Here is a 13,882-nt window from a genome sequence, read left to right on the forward strand (position 1 = left end):
TGGGGCAGTTGGGTATGAGAGAGTCAATTCCTAACCCTAATATTTGTGGGGTGCTGGTGAAGGAACAGCTCTTGGGGAGATGTAGATTCTCAGCCCTCATCCCAGCCTCCTGTCCCTACCCACCCCTCCAGTGTGGACCCTAATGACCAGAAGAAGACTGCCTGTTATGACATTGATGTGGAAGTGGATGACCCCTTGAAGGCCCAAATGAGCAACTTCTTGGCCTCCACTACCAACCAGCAGGAAATTGCCTCCCTGGATGTCAAGGTAGGTCCCTGGTGACCATTGGGGCAGGAAGCAGAATCAAGCATGCCACCTTACAAACTTTGGGGGCCACCTTACAAACTGTAATGCTCTCCTTGCCCTGCAGGGGCACTCAGCTTATCCCCAAAATATAAGCAGGGGATGCCTCTACCTGTTTTCAAGATAGTGCGACATTTACCTATCCAACCTTGCTTTGGCAATCTAATATTTTGTATTAATTTCAAATTCTGTACTTGCAATAAACAGTGCAAGTAAAGCAAGGTTGTGCAAGTTGTCCCATTTTTGTTGAGTAGGCTGCACATCTTGTTTTCCTACATATTGAAGTAGTTTTGTATAATCTGAAATTCTGAATTCTTTTTTGGGGGGTATTAGAAAAGCATTGACTCTGTTACACAGCAAGTAGGTAGGATTTGGTCTTAAGAGCAGGGGGAATGGGGAGGAGCAAGTTGGCAAGCTGTGAATAGACTGGCATCTGGAGAGTTGGAAGTCTAGGCAGATGGCTGGCTCTCTTCTTGCTGTCTGTAAACAGGTGGGCTAGGAATCTGCATGGCAACCAACAGAACCCATGACAGATTGGATTCAGAGTGTTCAGAACATGGAGTTGATTTTGGGAGTGGGATTTAAACAAGGTTTTTAGCTCTGACAAACAGAGACCAGTGATGGCAGCAGAACATCTCACCTCCAAGACCATCCAGTCCTTACTCTATACATTTTTTCTGTATCTTGCTCTCTTCCTCCCACCTTTTTTCTACTTTCTCCCACCTGCAAAATTATGCAAACCCATTGCATAATCATTGCTGACTAAGCATGCTAACCTAATTTGCAAAAGTATTGTACTGCAAAAAAAAATTAAAAAAAATAGCAGGGATCCTCGTTCTAGAACTCTGGTTATATAGCTTGCTCTAGCCTTAGGAGTTAGTACAAATTACAGTGAACGCACATAGACCTGGGGGTGGGGAGAGACTGTGCCCGAAGGGCTGGCGATTATGGAGGAAGAAAGGAGGGCAAGGCTTGAGAGGAAGTTAAACGATATAGAAAACTAGGCACTTAATCTTTCCAATACTTTGTGTCTGTATCTGATACTCCTTTCTCTTTAGGTCTTCCTTCCCTACCCCAAATTGTCAGGCAACATGAAGCCATTGCTTTATGGTGGGAAGTGCTTCCGTTACTCTTACCTCCAAATGTCATACTTCTGTCTCTGCTGCTTTCTTCCCTGTCGCCCTGTGCTGGCCTAAACCTGCAGGCCCCTGAATCAGTAGTCAGGACTTATTCAGTCTGAGGAGCACTTCTTTTCCTTCATCAAAACCCCCTACATCCTTTATTCACATTTAGATCCATGAAACCATTGAGTCGATCAACCAGCTGAAGACACAGCGAGATTTTATGCTGAGTTTCAGCAACAATCCCCAGGACTTCATCCAGGAGTGGATCAGATCTCAGCAGAGGGACTTGAAGGTAAATTTAGGGACTGGGCTCTGAAGAAACCAGGTAGGGGTGTGCAAAAGGACTATCAGCACAATTCTATGCATGTCTGCCCAGAAGGAAATCCCAGTGAGTTCAATGGAGCTTACCCCCAGGGATGTGTGTGTATAGGATTCTAGCATAAGGGTATGCATGGTGGTGCTGGGGCTCCTCTTGCGTGACACAGCTTCAGTGCTACAGCTTCTACAGCTTCTAATGCTCCCTGACCACTTGCTGCACCCGAAGTCATTCAATTATTTGCATCTTGCTTTTCCACAAGATTGTTCCCAAGGCATCTCATGACATAACAAATGAAGAGCAATAAATAGAATTCAGATATGAACAGTTGCAAGTAATCAGTGTTAATATGTAAGAACACTAACCCATGGAACAGGGAAAAAATGGCCAAATGCAACAGCAAAAGTAAACACAAGAGCAAATACAGCCTAGCACAGAAATAAAAATAGCACAAATGCAAGGCCAAAGATCTCTCTGTTCCACAAAAGCAACACTGGGTTCCCATTAACTTATATACATTGATTTGCAGCCACAATTCCGGCTCGTGACCCTTGTAGGACAAGACAGTGGGAATGCCCAGGCCTTTGATGTTAGTTTCTCTCCATGCTCAGCCCAATTCCCTATATGTAAGCCATGTCTAACATGTCTTTTGTCCACCTAGTCTACCCCTTCCTCCTTTGCCAGTTAAAATAATTCAGGAACGTTTTGATTCTTGGAGACTGGCAGAAATGTGCAAAGTAAATCATTGATGTATTCCAGCTGGAAATGTGGTATTTTGAAAAGGCGTGAGAGTGCCAAACAGATGAAACTAAGAGAGAAACCAGTGCCATGTTTGTGAGCATCTCATTGGCCTCTGTTGCACACATTGCTGGGTTATAGTGACACTCAACAAGGCAGTTTTAGTAATCTTGCTGCAGTCGCTGTTTTGAAACTCTCAACATTGGCAGCACAGGAAATAGCTTCCCCTTTCCCCCCATTTTGCTCTAGATCATTACCGACGTGGTTGGGAACCCTGAAGAGGAGAGGCGTGCGGAGTTCTACCAACAACCGTGGATGCAGGAGGCTGTTGGGAGACACATCTTTGCCAAGGTCTGGAGAGGCTATTTCTGCAAAGTGTTTATATGGCATTCCCTATTATTTAAAGTCATGCGGCATCTTCCCAACCTGGACTTGGCCAGGGAGGATGTTATTTTCAGTTCCAGCACACCCCAATAATCGCCTTTCTTGCTTTCTTTTTGCCCCTTCCCTGGATTCCTTTTGTACTGCTGCTTAACAGCTGATCCCAGCAAGTGATCTACAGCCTCCACTTGCTCCGTTCTTCTCCCATTTACTTTCCTCAGTGATTGTACACCTGAGAATCAGACTCTTGCCCTTGGAGAGCAAGGAAGGCCTCACTGTGCTTCTGCCATGGGAGGCAAAACATATGCCTGGCTGTGCTTATTTGCTCCTGCTCATCACTGTGACCTTCTTGTATCTTCCAGGTTCAGCAGCGCAGACAAGAACTGGAACAAGTGCTTGGCGTTCGCCTTACCTAGCGCTGCCACCTTCAGCACCCCTTCTGCACCTTGTGGTACTTCGGAGTGGACCAGCAGCCAGGCAATGCTTGTCCAAAATCCTCTGCCTCTATCAGGGCTGGGGGAGTTCTGCCCCCATTGTCTCATTTGGGGATACCGGGGAAGCTTATTCAGTATCCACCTGGGGATTATACAAGGCTTAAAACCTCCTTTAGAGAGAAAAGTGAGCTCCTCTCCTTCCTCAGACCCCCACCCCCACCCTTTACCCTTCCTATGTGCTTTGCCTCTGGGACACTGGGAATTTTTGAGTTGCCTTCTACCTCTTAGCTGAGTCTCAGCAGCCTCCCTTGCAATGTTGGGTGGCTGCTTCTGCTGCTCAATTTTTAACCAAAGCTTCATCCATTCCAAAGTGTCAGCCTTGCTTGCTGGCATTTAGTCTTTGCACTATCTCTTTTTTGGGGGAGCAGGTTTGGTTTTTTCGTAACGGGAAGTTTGTTGTTAATATGTATTGGTGCCCTTCCTCCCTCTGAAACAGCATGGTTCTGAAGAGGGGTTTGTTTGTTTTGCTGTTCTGTTAATGACAATCAGTTGATATTTCTTCCATGGTTCTCCAGCACGAAGTTTAAAAAGTGAATAGTGGAGACCTGTTCCTCTTCGGTCAAGGCCACATGTACTGCAGGAAACATTTGAGGCTACCAGCCAAGGGGAGATTTGCTTGAGCCTTCTTGCCACCCCCCACCCCAAGTGCCTTCAATCCCCAAGCTCCTGGCCCCTCGGCACTTAAATCTAGAATATATCCTCCTTGCTTTCTGGTCCTTCTCTTGAGATGTAGTTGGCCAAGTAGGAGCTGATGGGATGTTCACTCACTATGAACAAGAATGTTACCAGTTTCTATGTTGAATGTTTTCTAATAAAAGTACTCTTAAGCAGCAGCTTGAATTAAGCTTGCCTGATTTCTCTTCTGCCCTACAAACGGAGGCTGCTCTCGAGGAGCAGATGTACCTTTCAGCTGTAGCAGGATGAGGGAACTGTGGTTCACCAGGCGTTGAGCTACAGCGCCCATCATCTTTGGCCCTAATGGTTAGGGCTGATGCGAATTAGGACGCCAGTGATATCCAATGGGCCACAGCTGCCACATCCTTGCTTTGCTTATGCAAGGTTCACTGCCATGCTATAAGTGAGACACAAGTAACTTATAAGCTCTTACGCTCAAGGTCCAGTTGAACAGGTATTACATGGAATACTAAATTCATTGTGAGAATCTCTACAAAGCAGACAAGTTCTGGCTACCACAGTGTGATAATTTTTTCTGTAATTTGAAAAATTCGGACAACCAGTTCTTTGGAGTAGGTCCTCCAGCTAATTGCTGCACCCCTGCCACCTTTCTGCGCTCTGGCTTTTGGAGGTGGAAGAATGGGGAGAAGTAGGCCTGCTGTCTCACAACAAGCTGCTTCTTTAAATTTGCCCACTTTGAAGCACTTGGGAACCTAGTATGCATTACTTTTTTCCAAGATTTCTTTTACGCAGCTTCATTTTAGCACTCAAAATTATATGTAACAAAATCTAGCTACTGAACGCCATTTCTTTTTAGCTGTATTGTAGCCTTGTAGTGGTAGCCTGTGGTGCTCCAGATGTTAGACTCCTCCTTTTGAGGCATGCTGGCTGGAGCCAATGAGAACTGCCACTCAACATCAGGAAGGGCACAGGTTCCTCACCCTTGCACACATTTGTCTAAAATGACACCGAATTTTAGAAATGTGTGATCTGAGTAACAATCCGAGGCCAGCAAATTTAATCAGTTCACTTTAAAATTTCTCCTGATCACAGTTTCTAGTTGAGTGCTCCAAAGACAGGCTTCCTTGAACAATAACACTGTTTCATACAGATCATGATAAATCATCTCTCAGCGGTTCTCTTTTCATACCAACTCTATAAGGGCTCTAGGACAGAGAATTGATATTTGATGGGTCGAAAGACTCACAAGCCCACTCGTCATGATTTGAGGAAAAGATACACTGGGAAATACCAACACTTAGGGTGTTTAACATAGCATTCAATTAAGAATGGCATTAAAGAGGCTTTTCAAATATAGCTATTTGACCTTGGGCCTTAACAGTGCTTCAACATTTTACCTTCCCACAGTCAGTGGAATGAAATCTATTGTACCAAAAGACAGGTCTGCTTCTGGGAGCTAATTTTCTGTAGAACTGGAGGAATAGATAAGTATTTAAGCACAAATTTTTGTGCTTCTCCTTCCTCTATTTACAAGCACAACTGTTAATATTAAGTTTTATTAAGAGGGGGGAAGGACATTGGGGAGTAAAGATTACAGTGGAGAATGAGGTCGGAATTCACTTGTTTGGGTTGGGACAGCAACTTATTTCCACAGCTTCTTGATAGACATATTCTTCTCACTGTCTTTTTGCATAACCTGCCAAAGAGAAAGAACATTAGAAATAAAGTCAGAAAGGCAAAAAGGCCAGTAACAGAGATCGAACTTCCAAGCAGTTAAATGGCTACCCAAATTCTACACAATTTAGTAACCTTTTTGTATACCATCTGTTGGACAAGATGAAGTCTCAGCTCCAATCCCACCCTGAATATATGCATTAAACTCTCATTATTCCTTCCATATCCCTCCCACAAAAATGGATGTGGGCTTTTTTTCTTTTTGTATTGTCTACCCTGCCCTGGAACAAACCACATAGGCTTTCTCTGTAAAAGTACAGCCTTAATGTAACAAGTGACTAAACTATAAGGTCCCCACTATTACCCACACCTTCATTTAATCTCTGCAGCACCTTAGGAGAAAGGAAGCACCTTAGGAAGCAAGTTCTGACATAAACACTGATGACAAGAGCAACAAAATGCAAATCCCTTACATCTTGGGCTCTCTCCACCCCAAAGAATAGCCCTTCCCTCATACCCACAGCCCACAATACCTTTGCTACAGCCATCTCGAAGTCTTCTTGAGTTACATGTACCCGCCTTTCCCTCAACGCATACATTCCAGCTTCTGTGCACACACCCTGCAAAACAGAAATGTAAGGGACCCACCTGAGCTGCCCCACACAAATGCCAAGAGCATATACAACTCAGGTAGGCTTGCTTCTGCCCCACCCAAGGATAACAAAATGATAGCCATCAAAGTGGATGTGTGTGAGATTAGTACATATGACTAGGTACTGAACCTCTCCACTGATGGGAAATGGTTGGTCAGGACAACCCAAGAGTATCAAAATAGTTTGAATGTGTGGGTGCACACACCACCACAAGAGATTCCGAAATCCTTGATTTTTAAAATCTATGTCTGAAGTCCCTTCCGCTCACTGATGCAAACATACAAGCCTCAGAAAGTGTTACCAATAATCTCTAGCAGGCCTTGATAATCAAATGATCCTTAATGCTGCATGTGGTAGTTAGAGAAGGGGTGCCAAACTTGGGGAGCAGAATTATCAGACACAAAACTTGCTACTTTACCTTGACCTCAGCCCCTGAAGCCCCTGGCATCAGCTCCGCAATTTTCCGCAAATTAATTCCCCGTGTCAGGTTCATCTTGCGAGAGTGGATCTTCAAGATGTCAAGTCGAGCCTGTGGAGTGACAGGAAGGAGAGAGGAAGCGGCACTTAAATGACAATGCAGTTTAGCAAACAGGGACATTGGCTGCCAGGGTAAGAGAAGCTATCGAGGGAAAGCCTACTACAGGAAGAAATACAATGGCTGTCTCCCACAAAGTCTCCATTACCTCTTCATTTGGTGGAGGGAATTCAATTTTTCTGTCGATACGCCCAGGGCGAAGCAGGGCTGAATCCAAGATGTCTATGCGGTTGGTCGCCATGATGACCTAAACAGGACAAAAAGAGTATTTCACTAGAAGCCTATATGGAGTGTTTTGGCTAATAAATACCAGCAGATGCTACATCTATCCCCGCTCCCCATCAACAGACCACAGTAAACGTTCCCCAAGCCACCTATTACTTCTCTTCTCCAGCCGGAATCCTCTGCCTCCTCCTCCACTTGTGTCCCTCTATAGTTGGTTGGTAGCAAGGTTTCATAGCCTTAAGTGCAATCTAGGTTCAAATTATGTATTTCTTTAAAAAAAATATGCCAAGAAGAGCAACATTCTTCAAACTTCATCAATTATACAAACTACTTTCCTGTGCATAATCCACAGAATGATGGGGAAATGTGGATTCTGTTCCTTTCACAACATACCTTGATGTTCTTGGTGGCCTCAAAGCCATCAAGCTGGTTGAGCAGTTCTAACATGGTGCGCTGAACCTCACTGTCCCCACCAGAGCCACCCTCCAGACGGGAGGAGCCAATGGAATCAATCTCATCCATGAAGATAATGGAGGGAGCGTGCTCCCGGGCCATGACAAAGAGCTCACGCACCATCCGTGCACCTGCCACCAGGAAACAAGCCAAGATCCTTTAGCAATTACTGCAGTGCCCCCCCAAGAGCTAGATCAGCTCATCCCCCAAACATATAGCCCTATCTAAAAATGCTCCCTTACCCCTCTATCAAACACAAACCATCCCGCCAGCCCCATCTCAGAGAGCCTAGTTGCATTTTTAAGAGACGGGTAGAATAGTGCTCAATCAACAGGCATACCCTGATTGTTGATTATGACAAAGGGGCAACTTGATCACAGAACTGGAATCTCGCGACCAAGTAATTCTGTGCTTGGAGGACCGTAGAACTCCCATTTTCAGGTGCTGCTAAATTGTAAACAGTCTTTTTCAAGTCATCCGCCAACTGTACAGGCAGCTACCTTTTTCTAGTGGGAAAAAGTATACATGGATCCCCAGGTATGGTCTAAGGTACATGAGCTGCCACCTTAACTGAAACTAAGGAGGGCTGGGTCTCATCAGTGCCTGGATGGTTGGGTCTCCTGAGAATAACGTGCACACTGCCTAATAAAGTTTGAATGGAATGCCATAGAGAGATGGACTGGGAAGTCCTAAGAGAAGTGACTCATAATGGTTAATGTTTTATATATGTACAGTGGAACCTCGGTTTTCGAAATGTAATCCATTCTGGAAGACCGTTTGACTTCCAAAACGTTCAAAACCTGAAAGTGGAAGCCTCAATACAGTAGGGAAACTCAAAACGGAAGCCGTATAACACATTCAGCTTCCAAAAATCGTTCGGAAACTGAAACAGGTACTTCTGGGTTTTCAGCATTTGAAAGCCAAAACATTCAACTTCTGAGATGCTCGAAAACAGAGGTTCTAGTCCATAAAAAACTTATGGAAAATGTATCATTTTAAAACTTTTTTAAAAAAGCACACTGCCTTAAATCCCAGGCTAGAATAAGGGAAGGATAAAAATGTGATAAATAATAAAAACTTTCTCTCTCCCATCCACCCCGCCTCACTCACCTTCCCCAATGAACTTCTGCACAAGCTCAGAGCCAGAGACACGGATGAACGTGCAATCAGTGTGATGAGCCACTGCTCGGGCCAGCAAAGTTTTCCCAGTCCCAGGAGGTCCATACAGCAGCACACCCTGCAATAAGTGTAACATGAGATTAGTATGGGGAGGGAACTAAACGCATTTAGTGGAGAGGAAGAGAAAGGAACTCATGGCAGCACAGCACGTCTGACAACCTCTTTTGCAGACTGTCTAGTACCTTGATGGTGTCAGTTGGGGCGATGAAAGAAAAGGTGTAGACAATTTGCATCCTTTTGCGGGCTTTTAATACAGAGGCCTGCTTTCTACCCACCCTCCATTTGTCGTAGGCATGGAGTCCCAGGAATCTGCCTTATACCAAGACAGACCCTTGGGTCTGCCTAGCCCTGAACAGTAGTTGTTTTCCATTCTGAGACAGGCTATTTCCCTTGAACTGGAGATGCCAGGGGCTGAACCTTGGCCTTCTGAACCAAGGCACGTGCTATAGCCCCTCATACCTTTCAGATGCACCCCTCCCTAAAGAAGGCCCAGGAAATGGGGGCGACAGCAAACTGGACTACTTCTCTTCATGTGGGACGAGTATTTCAATACTTATTTGTAGTTAATGTCAAGTGTGAGTAATCGTCTATCCATTTATCTAAAGTCTGGTCTAGTGAGAAAGCGAGGCATGATATGGTGGGGACACCACATCTCTTTTCACTTGCCTTGGGTTGAGCAATGCCCAAAGCTTCAAAAAGCTCTGGATGCTTGACGGGCAGCTCAATCACTTCCTTGATCTCTTTGATCTGCTTGTCAAGGCCGCCAATCATCTCATAAGTGGAGTCTGGCACTTTCTCCACCATCATCAATGAGACCAGGGGGTCCACCTTGTTTGGCAAGATCTTGTGGAGTGTGTAGCTGTCATTCCGTAAGGCAACACGGCAGTTCGGGGTTACCTGTGTGGTATAGAGGTACATGAGATGCATGTTCCACCCTGGGTTTCCCCAGGGGCATTTAAAAGATAGAGCAAACCCAGACACAGGAAAGAAAACAGCACACATGCAAATCCAACAGAGACATAAACACCACTATTCCCATTCTGGTATTCCCATGTCTGTGGAATACCAGACATGGCCCAGCAAATACTCACATCGTTGATGTCTATGTTTTTATCCACATCAACAACAAACTTGCCTTCAGGATGAACCTGGAATAGAGGGCCAGTTATTACCGTAAGAATCAAACACTTGCAGGATCAATGGCAAAACAAGTCCAGTCAAAGAAATTAACAGTCAACATGGCTCATAGGAAAAATATACCCACTTCCACCCGTATGGCAAAGCACTTCTAGCTTACAGTGCAAAACAACTTGAAGATATTATTAAGGAAGATTACTATTGTAAAAACAGATAAAAAAGAGTTTTGGAAGCCACACAGGATTCATTAAGCACCTAGATATCCAATCATTTTTGCTACTTCTGTTCAGAAACAGCAAAGTAACAGGTGAATTGAGTTGTGAACCCACGTTAAAATTCTCACCTCTACCATGAAGTAATTGGGGGCCTCAGACATGCCACTGTCTTCCAATTTCAACCTTACAGAGCTGTCCTTTTTATGCTGCTCTTCCTCCAAGGAGCTCAGAGCAGCATACCTGCATCTCTTCTCAACCCCCATTTTCTGCTCACAAATTTGTGGGGCAGAGACTCGGGTGAGAGATGGCAACTAGCCCAAGATCACCCAATGAACTTCACAGCTAGGTTGGTATTTGAACCCATGTTCTTCCCAGTCCTAGTTTTAACACTGTGCTTTGAATATTGAAAAGTGCTGTTTAAATGCCAACAGTTATTATTCCCAACTCACAATCATAGCCTGTTTGAAAGACAACCCTCCTCTACACACAGAGATGTACATATCTGATACACACATGCAGGGGGTGACCATACCTTGACAAGCACTTTCTTTTTGTCCATAGCCCTCACCACTTCACCCACGTAGGAACCTTGTTCCTGCAGAAGTTGCAACTCCTCGCGAAGCAGGCGCACTAGGGTGGTCAGAAAAAACAAAACAGCATTAGCACCAATGGAGAGGAAGTCTCCCAATTCAGCATCATCTTGGACAACTCAGAGACTGCCCCTCCCTAGAGAGGCAACATTTTCAGAAGCAAGGGAGGAAACATTTCTCGGGGGTTTTTTCTCATAAAAAGAAATAAGGGAAATAAGAAAATAAGTAGCATATCTATTTCAGAACAGTCCAAAAGCTTAGTTTACCACCTTAAAGAAACAAAATGCTTTATGTAAACAGAACTCTGCTGCTTTCTATTTTGATTACATTTAAAAGTATTTACATTTCAAGTTATAAATACACCCAATGTTTGATATTTTATTTATGAGATTACATAAAGTGACCACAGATTCTTAACATAAAAGCATTACACTTTATAAAAATATAATCAGTAAAGCAAAGTTGCTTCAAATTAAGGTAGCAAACATATACTGGTTTTTGCCAGTGCGGAAAACGTGGGTGCAGGGTAGAAATAGAATTTAAAAACAAAAGCCATCAAACCTCTCCCAAAACACAAAAGCAACACTGAAGATTGCTGAACAATCCCCAACTTACCCTTGGCATTGAGTTCATTCCGCTGTGCCTGCAGCCGTCTGAGATTCTGGCTCTTATCGTTGACTATCAACTTGAAGAAGAAATGGAGAAAGATGACACCTCACCCCAAAATAACATAGTACCCCGTCAACTAAGGGTGTTTGCTCCCCCTACACCAGCCACCAGATACTTATTTTCACTGAGATATGAGTTGGGGCACTCTGGCTACTAGCTGGCAAACAAGGGATAATTGCATTATCTTTTCCTAAGGAGTGGAAAAGCAGCTAACTCCAAACAGGATGTAAACACCAGATGCATGTGGTGGTTAGAGTGTTGGATTAAGGTCAAGGAGACTCAGGTTCAACTCCTCACTTTGCTGTGTAGCTCTCCAAGTAAGCACTGGTCAGTTACTGTCTCAGCCAGCCTATCTCACACGGCAGGAGTGGGGCAGGGGGGAGAAGAACCACCATGTAAACTGCCTTAAGCTCACTGGAGGAAAGGTGTGAGAAAAGGGTAGCAAATACACAACTCTCCCCCCCCCCCATATTGTCGAAGAGATCGCTCTTTTCCTTCCAAACACCTTCCTTTATGTGTCATGTCTTGTCTTTTACAGTGAAGAAACAGACATACTCTGTGTGTTGAAATGTATTTGAACACACACACACACACACACACACACACACACACACACGCCATAGCCCGGCAAACTTTTTGTCAAAACCACATTATAGAATGCATGCCTATCTTCATCCATTAATTATAAACCTGAGAGGAGGGCCTATATCTTGCCCTTAACATAGGCACTATAGAAATAAAAAAGTGAGCCAAGAAAGAGACTGGAGATCATCTAAAGATCCACTAGCCATAGTATGCCCCACATGTTAAAACAACTTGTGCGTATGAAAGTTGTGTTGTCTGCGTTTGAGAAAGGATTTAGAAAGTGAGAACTTATATTGATCCTCCTACTCGAGGAAACAAGAATATCTCACCTGTAGCTCTTCAATCTTGGAGAGGTAATACTGACGCAGCCCAGTCCCACCTTTGCCTTCATCCAACTCCATCTGCCCGAAAGATTTGGGACAGCAAATAGGAGAAGACAAACAGATAAGCTCAAGGACAAGAGGCACAGCTCACCCCCCAAGTTAAATTACAGCCCACTACCCAAACCATGAATTGTCACCCCTACCTTACAATTTGCTGTTTCACTCCTCTCCCCAGCCCATGAGCTAGCACACCTACTATTTAGAAACAGGCACCCTTTAACTGTTTAAAATAGGCAGTAACACCCTCTCCAACACCTAGAAGTGACAGCAAGTGAGAACGGGCTTTTCTGCGATGGCTCCCCGTTTGTGGAATGCCCACCCAGACAGTCTTGCCTGGTGCCATTGTTACATATCTTTAGGTGCCAGGTAAAAAAATCCCTCTAGTCTACACCAAAGGCCTTTAGGGCTGGTTGAACACTCTATGGCCTTTAAAAAATGTGTTTGTGGGAGGGGGAGCTATGGGCAGCAGTCCTTTTGATGTTTTATTGTGCTGTACATTTTGTGTCTTCATCTTGCATGAAACCACTCTGTGATCTTCACGCAAAGAGGGTGGTGGTTGTTGTTTAGTTGTGTCCGAAACTTCGTGACCCCATGGACCAGAGCATGCCAGGCACTCCTGTCTTCCACTGCCTCCCGCAGTTTGTACGTTTAATAAATAGCACAATCACTACTAGTACCGGTAACCTTTCACATGACATTACAAGCCACCTTTCCACATTACGTGGACCCTCCCATATTATCATTTTAAGGCAGGCAAAGGAGGACACACCTTCCCCGCTTTCTAACTGTGAACCGCCCTGAGACCCCCGGGTATAGGGCGGTATATAAATTCAATTAATAATAATAACGCAGCTGAGCAGCAACTACACCCACCCAGATTGCCTTCATACCACCAAGCGCCTCTGTCGGATCAGGAGCCCTTTAACGTCAGGCCACCTCCTTCCCCTGTTGCCCCGCCAACATCTCCGTCACTTTCGCAGTTAATCTGCATCCACACACAAACGAACTTCCTTCTCATTCCCCGTTTATAACCCCCCCACCACCACCATTTTTAAGGAAAGCCTCTCCGCCATCCCTTCCCCCTTTGTCCAGGCAAGTGGCAAACGGACCTCTCTTATCTCTCGCCCACTTTTACAAACAAGACACCCCCGTGAGAACAGTGAGAGAGAGCGGAGGCCGGAGTGACTCAGCACTCGCAGGAACCCGCTTACCTGCTCCGGCCCTTCAACCGCCATTTTCCCCCTCGCCGGTATCCACATTCACTGAAAGGCGCATGCGCTCACTCAACGGCGGAAGCTGCGGGAAGGGAAGGCCTCCTTCCTCTTTCCGGTTGCTTGCCCTCAATCAACATGGCCGACCCGCGAGCGCCCTTCTTGGGAAAAGGAAGCCGTTTCCTTCTCCCCGCCCTTTCCGCTCCAAAGAGATCCGGTCCACAGTTGGTTTAATTGGTCTACTTCCGGTTCTAGATTGCCGGGTTCTGTATGGGGCGGAGCAAGAATTGCCCCCCCCTTCCATATGATGAGTACTACGAATTTGCGATCGAGAACCGGAAGCGACGTTTGTTGACACTTCTTATATTCATATCTCTTAGT

At 45.0% G+C, this 13,882-nt stretch overlaps 2 protein-coding genes across 5 annotated transcripts in view; one reads left to right on the top strand and one right to left on the bottom strand.

Annotated features, from left to right (window-relative positions):
• Nucleotides 1–3,330, top strand: part of SMARCD2 (SWI/SNF related BAF chromatin remodeling complex subunit D2) — a 29,205-nt gene extending 25,875 nt beyond the window's left edge. For 3 of the 4 annotated variants that reach the window (XM_081837947.1, XM_081837944.1, XM_081837946.1), the window contains exons 10-13: nt 63–267; nt 1,597–1,719; nt 2,731–2,832; nt 3,225–3,330. In XM_081837947.1, the coding sequence (XP_081694073.1) occupies nt 63–267; nt 1,597–1,719; nt 2,731–2,832; nt 3,225–3,278 (484 nt within the window). In that variant the 3' untranslated portion in view covers nt 3,279–3,330. The remainder of the gene's footprint in view (nt 1–62; nt 268–1,596; nt 1,720–2,730; nt 2,833–3,224) is intronic. The other variant, XM_081837945.1, reaches the window with a different exon arrangement.
• A 2,202-nt stretch (nt 3,331–5,532) lies between these two features.
• PSMC5 (proteasome 26S subunit, ATPase 5) lies at nt 5,533–13,650 on the bottom strand. Its single transcript, XM_081838085.1, has 12 exons — nt 13,502–13,650; nt 12,237–12,308; nt 11,269–11,338; nt 10,596–10,693; nt 9,803–9,859; nt 9,378–9,608; nt 8,643–8,769; nt 7,473–7,663; nt 7,003–7,101; nt 6,738–6,848; nt 6,200–6,286; nt 5,533–5,688 (listed from the first exon to the last, which is right to left on the bottom strand). The coding sequence occupies exons 1-12, from the start codon at nt 13,547–13,549 to the stop codon at nt 5,635–5,637; spliced, it is 1,245 nt and encodes a 414-aa protein (XP_081694211.1). The 5' UTR covers nt 13,550–13,650; the 3' UTR covers nt 5,533–5,634.
• Between the last annotated feature and the right edge of the window lie 232 nt (nt 13,651–13,882).

This window comes from Podarcis erhardii (assembly GCF_964252035.2).
Source record: "Podarcis erhardii genome assembly, chromosome: 13".
Classification (NCBI taxonomy): Eukaryota; Metazoa; Chordata; class Lepidosauria; order Squamata; family Lacertidae; genus Podarcis; species Podarcis erhardii.